Source organism: Carassius gibelio, chromosome B21, assembly GCF_023724105.1.
Source record: "Carassius gibelio isolate Cgi1373 ecotype wild population from Czech Republic chromosome B21, carGib1.2-hapl.c, whole genome shotgun sequence".
NCBI classification, from domain to species: Eukaryota; Metazoa; Chordata; class Actinopteri; order Cypriniformes; family Cyprinidae; genus Carassius; species Carassius gibelio.
This window is the reverse complement of record NC_068416.1, coordinates 5915353-5930161: the sequence shown is the minus strand read 5'-3', so window position 1 is coordinate 5930161 and position 14809 is coordinate 5915353. Positions and strand designations below refer to the sequence as shown.

General features: G+C 35.4%; 1 protein-coding gene across 2 annotated transcripts in view; it reads right to left on the bottom strand.

The window, feature by feature from the left end:
* The window catches only part of LOC127986512 (arf-GAP with Rho-GAP domain, ANK repeat and PH domain-containing protein 1), a 20667-nt gene extending 5858 nt beyond the window's left edge, over positions 1-14809 (bottom strand). The window contains exons 1-19 of one of the 2 annotated variants that reach the window (XM_052588786.1): positions 14664-14809; positions 13445-13539; positions 13201-13256; positions 11643-11883; positions 11437-11550; positions 11058-11183; positions 8717-8777; positions 8508-8628; positions 7941-8098; positions 6131-6237; positions 5761-6046; positions 4594-4776; positions 3938-4112; positions 2862-2906; positions 2651-2768; positions 1267-1366; positions 925-1114; positions 802-847; positions 567-718 (exon numbers count right to left, since the gene is read on the bottom strand). In XM_052588786.1, coding sequence (XP_052444746.1) covers positions 567-718; positions 802-847; positions 925-1114; positions 1267-1366; positions 2651-2768; positions 2862-2906; positions 3938-4112; positions 4594-4776; positions 5761-6046; positions 6131-6237; positions 7941-8098; positions 8508-8628; positions 8717-8777; positions 11058-11183; positions 11437-11550; positions 11643-11883; positions 13201-13256; positions 13445-13539; positions 14664-14795 — 2506 coding nt within the window. In that variant the 5' untranslated portion in view covers positions 14796-14809. The remainder of the gene's footprint in view (positions 1-566; positions 719-801; positions 848-924; positions 1115-1266; positions 1367-2650; positions 2769-2861; positions 2907-3937; positions 4113-4593; positions 4777-5760; positions 6047-6130; positions 6238-7940; positions 8099-8507; positions 8629-8716; positions 8778-11057; positions 11184-11436; positions 11551-11642; positions 11884-13200; positions 13257-13444; positions 13540-14663) is intronic. The other variant, XM_052588785.1, reaches the window with a different exon arrangement.

Here is a 14809-nt window from a genome sequence, read left to right as displayed (position 1 = left end):
CATGTGCTTTAGTATGGTATCCAACTATCCAACATAAATTCACTGCTCTAAAGATTTCAAAGTATTGATTTAATATGTCCTTGTGAGGTTACAAACTGCAATTTTTAGAAGTGTACTTAAGTGTGTTAAGAAACATGAAAGTTTGCTCTCTTTAATCACCCTTAAGTGCCCTTTAATTTCATTTATATTAAATGAAGTGCAAGGTCCAGTTCTCACTATAAACTATGACTTTTGCCTCAGTAAACTCCTAATGTTATCTTCTTATTAATAGTAAGGCAGTTAAGTTCACTCAAGCAGAATAAGGCATTAAATAGATGTTTTATAAGTACTTATAAACAGACAATATGCTAGTAATATGCATGCTAATAAACAACTAATTAATAGTGAGAATTGCCTCTGAAACTAAAGCATTACTCGTTTTTTGTGCACTAAAAGTGCATATTCATTACAATTAAGCACACTTTTTTTTGCACAAAGTTGTGACTATTTTTTTTCTTATATAAGCACCAAGGCACTAAGGTTTGCATGCATTCAGTGCTGTTCTCTTCATGCGTGCTGGGACTCACCGTGCTGTGTGATGTGAGAGATGCACCTGTCTATAGAGCAGGGCACGGTTCCTGAGCGCTGTGGTCCGTCTGTGGTCGAGCTCAGAGCCCTCTGAACGAGCTCATGCCATCGCACACAGCTGTGCTCCAGCTCAAACTGCATGTGCAACGTCCTGCACCAAACACACACACACACACACACATTAGAGAAAAAAAGCCTGAATAACATCACTGCAGCAGACGTCAGGACACTGACCGGTCAGGAAACTCCAGCAGGATGCAGTTCTCGGAGCGCTGCAGATCTGTAGAGAAGACACATGTGTTTAATGGACAGCACTATGGCAGTGTTTGGTGATCTGATGCGGGCTGGGATACTGACGGCAGCGTGTCTGACTGTCCAGGGTCACGGTGTCTGTGGAGCCGTGTTTGGTGTGGATGCTCATCTCTCCGTCGTGAAGGGTGCACCACACTTCTGCACACTGCAGCGCTGCACCCTCTCGTATGGAGGCTCTGGAGACGGCACAGACCCCCAGCAGATCCTCCTCCACCACGACACCCGCCAGCACAATCTACACGTGAAGTGTGTTAGACATTATATCAGGCCAAGGTTTCCCAAACATCCATTAAAACTGTGGTCTGATTGTGAGGAGTCTGATTACATGTCATCCGTTACACCCAGCTCTGGTGATCTGTCTCCTCTAGGACAGAGATGTAGTTTTACCTTCATGATATGAAGCATGTGTTTGAGGAGGGCGTCTCGTCCGTCTGCTCTGCAGATCACACTGTCTGTCAGCGATAACGCTTCAAACTCATGGGTTTGCCTGTAAACCACACGCTAAGCTTTACTACACTTCCAGAATAAAATGCATGTTCTGCTCAACAAAATATTAATATGAGAACCTTAAAAGAAAGGTTAGAGGTTCAAAATAAAAGTGTGCTCAGTTGATTGCATGTGCACTGTAATGCATTTCAAATCGTAAATTATATTTAAAAAAAACCTGTACTTGCAGATAATATAATAGTAACAAAATAAAAGGCTATTTAAGCGTACTTAAAGACAGACACTTTCAGAACCGTTTCTTGATACTATCTTAAAAAGTGCACGTTGTAATAATGCCAACATAAACTTTTTGTAAAAAATGTTATTACTTTAAATTCATGTTAAGTCATATTTTAATAAAAAAAAATTAATGCTTTACTTATTTTGATGTGTTGACTAACATACTAAAGCCCCTTCAAAGTACTTGATTATAATTTGAACTGTAATGTGTTACATATTTTGCATTTAATGTGTTACAGCTGTATGTGTTAATATATTTTAAATGCACTAAATTGCAGCTTCATCATTATGAAAGTGTAATTACACATAGCTTTAAATAAATGGCATTAAAGGTTCAATAAAAATTACTTTTAAGTATATTTTAGACCATGCATGTTTGTCAGCAAAAAGACAGCAAAAAACTCTATTAATTTATTCGTAAATTGTGAACTTAATATAAGCCATAAGCACTATTTAAAAGTAGTTTATGTTCTTTAATATAGTTAATGTGCATTTTTCGCAGTCTTAACATTATACAGTGACCCTTTCATTGCTGTGCCGTTTGCACTGAAGGCTTGGGCCCGCCATCTCTGCTTGAAGCTCTATTTTAAATCGTAATTAACATGCAATTAAGTGTCCAAAACAACACTTTTAGTTCAAATTAAGTACTGTATATTATTATAAAGTACAATATTTCTGTATAAGTATGCTATTTACACTTCATTTACACAAAATATTTTAGTCTGATTTCATAAAAATGTCTGTATTTTCTGAATTAATGCAGATAATGCAGGCATTACAAAAACTGTCTTCAGAAAACAGTTTATTATTAAACATAAGCCAGTGTGTGACTACAGTCCAAAGCAATTTATTTTGTCATTCAGACTAAAACCGTTCACATTGCTTTACTGTTTATAATGAACTAAACTGACACATTCAATTCATAGCCCTAAAATACACACTGTGTCCAACCACAGGATTGCCATATATGATGATATCTGTAATGAACGGCTGCATTAATGCGATCCTAACTTTGGGTTGTGTTGATATAGTGTCATGCTCTTACCCAGCAGAGCAGTCGAACACGGAGATGACTTCTGTCAAATCCAGCACATCACAAGCCGCAGACTCGTTCTCCTGCGAGAACAAGAAACGCTCCTCATCCAGCTTTCCATGGAGCTCCTCTACACAAATGATATAGCAGCGTCGTCATTATAAATTAATTATAAAGAACAACTCGATGCATGTTGATGAGGGACCTCAGTGGTGCATCTTACCTATCTGCTCCTCTGAATGTCTTGTTTGCACAAAGTCAGGTGCCGCTTTAAAAAATAAATAAAAAGAGTGAAATTAATTAAAAACAATCCTCAATGCATAGAAGAACCTTAGAAATTTACACTTATGTTCAGTAATGAACAAAATAACCCATTGCACTAAAACAATGCATATGCCACCCTTTAGCACACTCTTTAAAAAAGGTTTTAAAAAATCTAAATAATATAAGTGAAAATAATACACATTTTAAAATAATTTACTCAAGTTCCAATTGAATGTAATGTTTTCACACATAATTAAAAGAATTTTTTGACTCACTTGAGCCGAACTTTAATATTATATGTATCATTTCAAAATTACATTATTGCCATGGAAATATGATTTAAGTAAACTAAAATATACTTAATGTAATTTCTGTTAAAATTTGTATGCCATGTATTTAAATCTATTTTCTAATTTTACAAACTTGTAACGATGAAGCTAGAATTTACTATATTTAAAAAAATTGCTTTAAATGTATTATTGAATAAATAATAACCAAGTACTTTGCATCTGCTTTAGTAAGTTAGTCAACACATCCAAATAAGTATACTTAATAAAAAGTCTGCAAAAAATCATTATGATGTAAAACTTTAAATGCACTTAAGTGGCCTTTTATTTCATTATTATTATATTATTTTTAAGTAGTTTTTTTATTATTTACTTAAGTACACTACAAGCACATTTAACCAAACTTATTTTTCATAAAGATTTATTCTAAAGATCAGAGTTTTTTAAGAAACGTTAATTATTGGCACCCTTAGAGATTCATTTGAAATATACTTAAGTATACTGAATTGCATATATAAAGTTATTTATTTCATTCAATTACTTGAATTTTATGAAAGGTCAAATATTAAATCTTGCATTTTGTTCACATTTATCAAGAGTAGATAGAAACTGTACTTAATTGTCCTGAAAATAATGCAAATTATCCGAATGGGTTTAAAATGACCTGGAATTTAAATGTGGCATTAAATGTTAGGAGGTATATTAGCAGACTAGGAACTGAATTTGCCCCGATCAGGACTCGACTCACCCACAAACTCATTGTGTCGGAGTAGCTCGGTCTGCAGGGTTTGTCCAGCGCTCTCGGCCTCGCTGATGGCAGAGCGAAGATCAGGATCTGTGATGCTGCAGGAGACTCTGGCTCCAGAACACAGCAGAGACAGCGTCTCCTCCACATCAGGACCACAAACCACCTCACGCAGCCTCTGAGAACACACACACACACACACACACACACACCGATCACCATCCGTCTGCGACTAATGACACGTGACCATGGACCATCATGAGGGTCAGAGATTTATACATCATGCATAAATCATCTTTCCATTGATGTGTGGTTTGTTAGGATCATACAATATTTGTCTGTGATGCAACTATCTGAAAATCTGGAATCTGAGGGGGCAGAAAAATCGAAATATTGAGAAAATCATCTTTAAAGTTGTTCAAATGACGTTGTTAGCAATGCATATTACTAATCAAAAATTATGTTTTGATATATTTACTGTAGGACATTTACATTGAACATGATCTTTACTTAATATCCTAATGATTTTTGGCAAAATAATAATAATTTGATCCATACAATGTATTTTTTGGCTATTGCTACAAATATCCCCCAGAGACTCCAGACTGGTTTTGTGCTGCAGGGACACAGATAGTAGGGTGTTGTGTTCACAGGCTGACCTGGTCAAGCAGTTTCTGGCTTGTGGCGAGCGGGTGAGCTTTACGGTAAAGTCCTTTGCGGTATTTGGCGAGGATAAACTCCAGCCTCTGATCGGGAGAGACGTCAGGACTGATCTGCTCCGTCGGAGGGATGCTGTGACCCCAAACACCGCTGGCAGCTTTATTCCCATACAGCACAAACAACTGAAAACATGACATGTGTGCTGCTGTTAGGCCACAATTCGTTTTCAAAGCAGATTCACAGCGAGAAACAAGAAAAGTACAGTATTTCAGCGGTAAAGCAGCTCTAGAGTGACATTACTCTGCTCAGTTTAGTTCAGTGACTGTGTGAATGTGTCAAAGTTCAAAGGTTATGAAGCAAACTCAGAAGACAATAGTGTCATTATTCAGCTCCAGTTCAGTTAAACAACCGTGCAAAGTTCATCAAGTGTAATCAAATTATGAAACAAATAAAAGACAACAGTGACACAATAGTGTAATTAAGTATAAGGCGACTATTGAACTGTTTTAACATCTTTTAGATGTTATTTTTGATATAGGATAGCATATATCATAATGCTAAGCAGCTAAAACTATACATATATAACATTTCTTTACTTAAAATAAATGTTTACGGAAAAAAACAAACTTATTTTATGAGCTAGTTTTCAAAGTTTCATTTAGTTTGACTTAATGTATTAAATATAACTAAAGCTTAAATAAAAATGAACAAAAACAAACAGAATGACTTTAACATTAAATCAAAAATACACAAATTAAATCTAAAGCTGTAAACTAGTAGTATCTCAATGATACTAAAATAAGACATGTTTTGGCAACACTATTTTATGATATGAATATTTTTTAGCCATTTTAGTTTTTCTGATTTAAAGTTAGAGTTATGGTTGAGAATGCAACGCCACTGAAGTTTAGTTCACAGACATCACTGTACATATACAACTCATTTTCTTGTCATAAAGCATTCTTTAATGTCTTTAAAGTAAAAGGCCACATCTTGTATAAACCTCAAAGTAGCTGCCAAAGCTACTGACATTATGAAGCTGAAAATAAAGCTATTTCCAAGCTGTTTCAATACTAATACTGAAAACACAACTTCTCAAAGCACTGTGAAATAAGTAGAAAATTAAACTGGTCATATAAGAGCGTAACAACAGGAAGTGAACTCACCTTAATTAAAGGCTCCGTCCAAACCTTATTATCTAGTTTGAGACTTCGCACTTTGGACCAGTTGCTGCCCATGGATCGATGTGCGCCCGCGCAGGCCTCACAGATGACCACCAGCAGGTTCACTGATGCCCACTCGGGGTTAGCCGCGCCACAGTCAGCGCACACTTTGTTACAGGGACTGGACCAGAGTCGAAGAGCCACCTCGCTGTAGGACAGAGCGCTGCGGATCACTTCATTCAGACTCTCCAGCCACGCGGCCGTCTCCTTCGCAGAGTCTGCAGAGAAACTGAACAAAGCATCGGGTTACTTCACCACCAACACAAAACACACAGAAACGTGCTTGCAAAAGGAGAGAAAAGAAGACACTCACTTGAAGGTCCTGTATGGAGTAATGAGACTGAAACTGTGACGGCCCGTCGCCTTCACAGACGCTATATTCATCGACACGAACATCATGCCAAGACCCACAGTGAAGTCCTGTTCATTCAAACAAGTTCAATTTGCAAATGTCCCCTGTCAACAAGTACAGTCTAGCTATACATATATATATAAACATGCATTTAGACCACTAAACTTTATGATTACTTTCGGGATGTGAAGAGACTTTTAACCAGCATAACTAAAAATGTTTCTGAAGCCTACTGCACCTTTAAGACACACACAGTGCGCAGACAGATGTAAAGCTTTTAGTGAGTGGAAACAGAGGCATTTTCAAAAATTTGGGTAACACTTTAGAATAAGGTTCCATTAGTTAATGTTAGTTAACTACTTTCATTAACATGAACTAAGCAAGAACAATCCTTCTACAGCATTTATAAGTCTTAGTTCATGTTAATTTCAACATTTACTAATGCATTATTTAAATCAAAAGTTGTGCTTGTTAACATTAGTTAATGCACTGTGAATTACCATGAACTAACAATGAATAACTGTATTTTCATTAACTAACATTAACGAAGATGAATAAATACAGTAATAAATGTATTATTCATTGTTTGTTCATGTTAATTAATACATTAACTAACATTAACTAATGGAACCTTATTCTAAAGTGTTACCAAAATGTGGTTCCTTTCAAAAGTGTTGAAGGCCATAAAAAGTCTAAAATGGTGCAAGACAGTAAATTTGGGGACAGAAAGACAAGAATTGTAATATCGCTTAATATAATGATTAAACTTCAAAAGGATTTCATTGAATAAAATTGAGCGCTGCACATTTTAAAGTCAGCTGCTGCTGCTTTGTGTAATGCCTTTAAGAGGGACACTGCTAGATTTCTGCTATTCTCAAAGCGCCACCCGCTGGCAGAAAATTAAACTGCATTTTCTATAAGCTCCTCTGTTGTTTTTGTTCAGACCAATGTGAAAATCAACTCATGTTGCTAATGTGAATGGTTGCATCAGCGAGAAAATAATGTATTGTATAAACTGAAACAATTAAAAATATTTATGTTAATTAATATAATAATTTATTAATAATAATAATTGTTTTAGATCATATAATAATTGATACGTTTGACTAAATTTTCTTTAAAAATGGTTTAAAGGCTAAAATGTGAAGTTTATCATTTTATAAGTACTTTTTTTTTTTTTTTTTCTGAAAACCTGTATGTAAAACTCTAAATCATGCTTTTTATATTCTTTTTTATTTTATTTGTGCAGGTCTTAAAAAAAATCTTACATTTAAGCTTAAATATCCTGCTGTTAATACCTTTTTTTTTTTAGGTAGGCCTATGTCTATATTATGTTTTTTGATAAGATTATTAATTACTATTATTAATTATCCTTTTGGAAGCCACTTTGGATAAAAGCGTGTAAACATTATAAGCAGATCTCAGAACATATAATTTTTTTTTTTTTTTAATTGCTGTTTATGACCCCTTTAAAGTTCATTCAGTTTATTCAAGGTCAATATTTCAACAGTTAATTATATGCAGTAATATGATATATTTGGAGGTTATTCTACTAAGGAATAACTGACAACTGACTGTTTAATAATTCGGGAAAAAAATGCATATTTGAGGCATAATGGATCTGGATATGAAAAGCACGTTAATGGTGTAAAAGAATCCAGAAACACAAACTTATTTAGTAACCATTGTAAAACCAACTGTGTTCCTAACAACTCTGCTCATCTCTTTCATTTCTCTTGACAGGTTGACGTAAGTACGCAGGTTTCCTCACCTCTTTGCTGCTGTAAATCCAAAGGGAGAATCCACGGATAGCAGTGTACACCTTTTTCCGCGGGTCTTTCATGGTCAGCGGTCCGTGTTGTTTGGGTGCAGTGATCGCTTCACTTCCTCGAGAGGTGTAGAGAGACGTCAACCAGAGCTGCCGCACAGCTACCACACAACATTCACAGGACACAGCTCAAACAGATGATCAGATGCCTCAAATAAACCAGACATTAACTCTCTAAAGGTACTCCGTGTCATTGTTTGACTGTACTAAAGCATAAAGATACAATAATATGGTCTGTGAAGTCTGTGTATAGTCTGGATTACAGGTAATAATGTTCAGATTCTTGCACATACTGATTGTTTTGCTTCATAAGACCTCAGTATATCATCAGGAGCCACGGGTATTAATTTGATTCTCGTGATTTTAGCAACTGACTTGCATCTTATGAATCATCAAGGACCACAACTTTAATAAATTATTTACTTTTCTACTGAAGGAACAACAACTTGGATGGCCTAAGGGTGAGTAAATTAACTTTCTGAAAAACAGTTCCTTTAGGAAATGCACTACCTTCACTGTGAGCCATGAACTCAAAGTGCTTCTTCTGTAAATGGATGGAGAAGCGTCCTTGATCCTGCTCACGTATGTTGGTGATGCTTGTTACGTGAAACACATATTCTGTGAACTTGTCCTGGAGCACATTGAAAATACGTTCATAAAATAGAAAATGGAAACTTATCATTATTTATATAAAGTCATGCCACTATGAAACCACTCACTGTGCGCTTTTTCCACATTGAGATGACATGTCCATCAAGACTGACCCACAGAACATTGTGCCTACAAAACAAATACACATTTAACACAATACAGAACTCTTCCCTTTTTGTTTGCACTCTATTCGGTTTGTTTCCTTCAGTTTTATAATGGGTGTACTAACGGCCCTTTCACACCAAATGTTCTTGAGCTCAAAGATTATAAATTAAAACCCATTTCTATAGAACTAGTCAGACACGGACAGCGTTTAAGACTTCTATGTCACCTTTTAGCAATAACCCATGATTGGCATAAATATTCCTAAAGCATTGCCGGTTTTGCCTTCTGTGAGATATACAATGCATCCCCATCAATGTTTCTGTACATTTTTACACTTTAAAACAATACATATTTCAATATAGTTTAACATTTACACCTTATCTTTGCATACGAGCACTTATGCACATAATAAACTTTAAATAACATCCTGTTTATATATGCAAATTTCAAACGTTTAATTGCATGTTATATGCATTTTAAATGAACCTACTCCTATTGTGCAGTACAGTAGTTTACATTTTATATTAAATGCATCTCTATATGTAATTCCAATATTACTTCTGCTTATGTGTGAACTGGTTGTAATGTTTTCAAACACTTTACTGCATGTTATTGAAGAAAAAATGTATTGTAGTTAACATTCACAGGGCCCTCTGTAAGTATTGGGACAGCAGTGACAAAATTGCTTTGTGTAGTCTGCAAATAAAAGATGAATGAGAATTACAGCCTTTTCAACAAGTGTTTCAGCAAATAAAAAGAGCAGCACTTTTAGAGTTTGATGGTTTGAGTTCCTGTCTTTAGTCTCCTCTTCAGCTGGGGAAATACATCTTTGATTGGTTTTAAATCTAGAGATTGATTTGGGCAATCTTTACACTTCTTTGCCCTGATAAACTAAACTGAACAAGCAGTGTGTTTGGGGTCATTGTCCTGATGCAATATAAAGAGTTTTCTGATGAGTCTGGTGGCTTTTTCTTGAATATTGGTAGCCAAGATCGTTTTATACCCTTTCAAATGAATTCAGCTGCTGTCTTCATACATTAAGACATCTTTAAAATTGAGAAAGCTTGTTCCAGAGACAGCCATGCATGACTATGCCATGACTCAACCTCCTCAATGCTTCACAGATGAGGCTGTACGTTTTTATTCTTCACACTTTTGCTTTTCTCATCACTTAGATACATGTCCATCTATCCTCGTCTTCATCCTGGTTTGTGTGTATTGTCATCGAATCAAGACGTAGAATGCAGAAGCAATTGATATAACTGATTTGACAGGTTCCTTGCTTTTAACATCTGAAGAATTACTGCTACAGGACACAGCTGAACACTGTTAGACCTGTTAGGCAACTGTTGCAATAATTATGCACGGCACTGTATGTGAAGGAATGTGACATTCTGTAGTTTTGTCTCATTCATCTTTTAATCAGGTTTGTCAAGGTTTCTTGAAATTGCCCAATACTTCTAGAGGGCACTGTAAATGACCTCAAGAGTGCTTAACTAGGTCTTATGTACATCTGTTGAAGCAACTATGAAAGTACATGCATTCTCTTTGAAATCTGGTTAAACTAACTAAACTTGTTTAGTTTCTTTAAATGTAGCATCAAATAAACTCTGGTTAACCTGTAATCTAGTACTTTGTCAACACATCTAAATAAGTGCACTTCTTTAAATCATGACCAATAAGTTATGTTTGGTACATAATGATTTAAAATGTACTTTAAATGAAAATCTTTCATTTTACCTTCGTGCATGGTGCACATTTTAAAAACGCAGTGATTTCAGCGCAACATATTGTGCTGTTTTTCAATTCAATTCAATTCAAGTTTATTTGTATAGCGCTTTTTACAAAATAAATCGTTACAAAGCAACTTTACAGAAAATTATGTTTCTACAATATTTAGTAGTAGCTAGTAGTTTGTGCACATTTGACAGGATTTTAGAAAAAAAAATAATAATAATACAAGACGTAGTCAGCTAGACGATGAACTATCAATATTATTAAGTTATTATATGATTCAGTCACACATTTAGCAATAATTGTTAGTTCTGTTTGTTGATTCAAGGTTAGCATCATCTGGGGTCCTGGGGTCCTGTTAGGTCTGCATTTCATTGTTTTTTTCACATATTTGGTGTGAAAGAGCACATTTTTTGGTTTAGATTTTATGTAAAGATGCTTGTTCTTGCAGTATTCATGATATTTCATGAAATGCATTATTTAATTTTAGCAGTTTTCAAATAGTTAAAGGCCTAAATTAAGGAAGTGTATTTTTTATGTGATTTTCAGAGATTGTATAGTGTTAGTTACTTGCGTCCCCTCCACACGTCGAGCCAGCTGGATTGTGCCACCACACACTCACTGCGAGACGGTTCGGCTTTCTGGTGCGGTCCTGATAGTTTCTGCTTCTTCCTGCTCACACGAATAGTTGCAGCCCTGCAGACCAAGAATTCAAGATATTGTAAGATCTCGCCAGTGACTTGGCACTCTGTTACAGGTCATCAGTCCATGCAAGATCAGGATGAGTTTGTGTCTTCATCAGGTTTGGAGAAATGTAGCATTGCATCAGTGTCTCAGCAATGGATGCTCTGCAGTGAATGGGTGCCGTCAGAATGAGAGTCTGATAAAAACATCACAATATGTAAATCACAGAGACTTGATCACTTTCTGAGGAGTCATCATACTGTACCTTGGTTTATTGGGTCTGCCAGGTTTGCTCTGAACATCCTGGGATTTGGGAACTTGATGGATTCCTTCACTGGTGCAAGTTTCTGTCCGCACCTCTGTCCCAAGATCTGTTAAACTTCAAGCAACAATATAAACACAGTAGTAACCAAAGCCTAACTGGTTTTGTCAAGAAACATGCAGAATGAAAGCAGATAGAAGATGCACTACCTGTCGTCGTTGGAATCGTGGCGATCATTGCTGAGCAAGTCTGGAGTCACGGGACAATCATCAGAAGACACTGCATCAGCGGCTCTGGCCGAATCTGGAGATGGACTGGAACTAATGTGAGGTGTATCTGGCCATGGAAGTGTGTCACTGACATGTTGAGGATCAGGGAGTGCAGAGATGGACCGCATCGGTCTAAACGCATCATCCACACTAACTTCATGCTTGATATCGCTTTCTTCTTCTAAAAAGAAACAGCAGTCATCAACATTAATAAGGGTTTGTCTTTTAAGTGTGTGTGTGTGTGTGTGTGCCAAAGTGACAGACACCCTAACTATTAAAAGAAAAATTGCATCAAACATTGTTATTCCAAAGCCAAAATGTGTGATGCTGAGGAATTTTCACCCAGGTTTGTATTTTTCTGTCATGCTTCAAAATGAAAACGAGTATAAAAAAAAAAAAAAAAAAAACTAAAATCTTTTTATGCTGGCTGAAAGTCTCTTCACATTTCTAAAACCATTAAACATTAATATTTATATCGTCTGTGGAAGGCGTGGGACTATAAATTTTTTGTCCAATCATATCTCTCGGTCCGAGGGCTCTGATTGGCTGTCCTACCTGTATATGTTTGTATATGTTTAATTTATAAGCACCTGGTCAACTACACTACATGCTAATAAAAAGCATGCTAACATTTCAGAGCACAAGTAAAGTCATTAATTATAATTTAAATCCTACTGTGCATATTACACTTAAAGTATAAAGTGTGTGTGTATATATATATATATATATATATATATATATATATATATATATACAGCTGTGTACTTGTATTTAAATGCATGCCATTTTAGTTTATGATAAATGCTTGTCTGTACATTTATCAGCATATTTTAACCATATTACAAATAGAAGCACTTACGAAATTACATATAAAGATGTACTTCAGTACATAAAGTGTTTTTTTTTTTTCAATCAAAAATGTAATTTTTCATTTGTGGCTGAATGTTTATTTTCAGTGATTTTTCCATATGTTAAACATAGAAGCTGTTTAGCCGGACTTTATTTATACACATAACACACAATATGCAATTGCAAGGAAACAATACTAAAAATAGTGCATTATTACATATAGTCAAATATTTCAAAATATTGGTGGGCAGTTAATACACAAGAGGCTATAGGTGATTCATTTTACTTCTCTAAATAACAAACTAGTTAACTAAACGTGTCTGCTAAATGTAAATGTAAATATGGTATTTTATGGCTTTATATTTAAATTTAATTTCCAGAAATGTTAATTTATTTTTTCACTTGGATATTGTGGCTCACATGTGTACGAGTAGACTTTATGCATTTTCTAATTTCTCTTTTGTAGGAATACAAAACGAAAGCTTTCAAAATATAAAAAAACTTTAATATTTTAACCTTTACACGTTATTAGACTTCCACTATAAAAGAGAAATGATACTTTTGTTATTCTTGGTCAACAAGGAGGACATCAGACACATGGATCAGTATATCACTGATATTAATGTAAAGGAAACATCATGAAAAGTACCTTCAGATTTCATCTGTGTATCAGCTGTAACATCTGGACAAAGCAACTGGCCATTTCTGTAAGATATAAGAGCATAGGAAGTGTATTGGAGGAAAAAATTTAATATATTAATACATATTAGATGCGATCAAGTAATCAACTCCTGTAAGAGAATCCAAATGCCTTTCATTCTTTCTTTCTTGTATTAAAGAAGGCGTCTTGTTCTGTGATTAAATCAGACAACAGCTGAACAGCGTGTGCTCACCTTTCACTGGATGACGGCTGAAGTACACCTTCTCGAAAATACCTCGATCGAGGCTTCGGCACAGGTATGATATCAGGGGGATCAGACACAGACATCTGCAGTAAATAAGTATGATGCATGAGACAGCTGTGTCATAAGAGACAAGAATGTAAGCACCAAGAATTCACTGCCTTTGAATTGTAAAGAGACATGACGTGTTTTTCCACTCGTCAACACAATGTGACATTTATGTCAAAGCATCCAGACATGGGACGGTTCTGATTTCAAACTCCCAGCTTGACTCTCTGGAAGCCGTTTCAATGAGATGAAGAACCATACAGTAATGCACTATTTTTAAGAGTGTTTAAAGGTGCATGTTCCTCTGCTCTGATGTTTCTGTGCTAATCTCTGCGCATTTCACGCCATGCATTTGTCCCAATCCACTACTACAGAGAAACCAACACTTGTTCAATGTAAGGATGGATTAATGGCAAATATAGCATTAAATTAATCAAGCAAGTCTTCTGACGAACTCAACTCTAGTTAGGGTAGATAATTGTTCTCCTGTTTTTTGTTGTTGTTTTTTTTACCCTATTATTTTAGGTAATTTTATTTATAAACAGGGTAAGCGCATCTCTAAATGTCCTCCACTGTTTGGTGTTTTATATTTGGTGATTATAAAAATCTTATATTTTTTGTGACTGTTGATTTCAAGTTCAATGTAAAGTTCTGCCAATGTTTGATGTGATGTAGGTTAATTAATATAAAAGTTAAGTTCAAATTGTTAGTTTATTATTTTATAGTGAAACGGTTTGTCTGTTATAGCGCCCCCTTTTGTTTCGACGAGACTTCCTGGGATCTCTAGATCTAGTCTAGAGCATGGATTTAGGAATCTGAGGATGTAAACACTTGTTTATACGACACATTATTATATAACATAACCAAAAAATAAATAAATAAATAAAATAAAAATTTTATTACCGCCAACAATACTTCATTTGTGCTCCTATTAAAACTAACATTGAATATTAACGCTAACATCTGTTCAAATAAGAGTCCTGATAATCTTAAAAAATAAAATAAAAGATAGACTTAGATAGACTAGCCAAGCTACTCAAGATTGTAGCTTATAAACACGCTAATGTTACAGCGGTTTGTACCCTCGTGTGCTCTCATTCAGTGAATGAAAAACACAAACTATCTACTAAAGTAAATGACACATGAGTGTGAGACTGCTTACCCTGACGCTCTTCTGGAGAATGAAGACGCACTGAAGGAGGCGGATGTTGAGGCGCGAGTTGGACCGGTTTCTGCTCTCGCACGCGCTCATGGGTTGGGTGAAAGTCAGGTGCACTTTAAACCTACAAGTCATGAACTGAGTGAGCT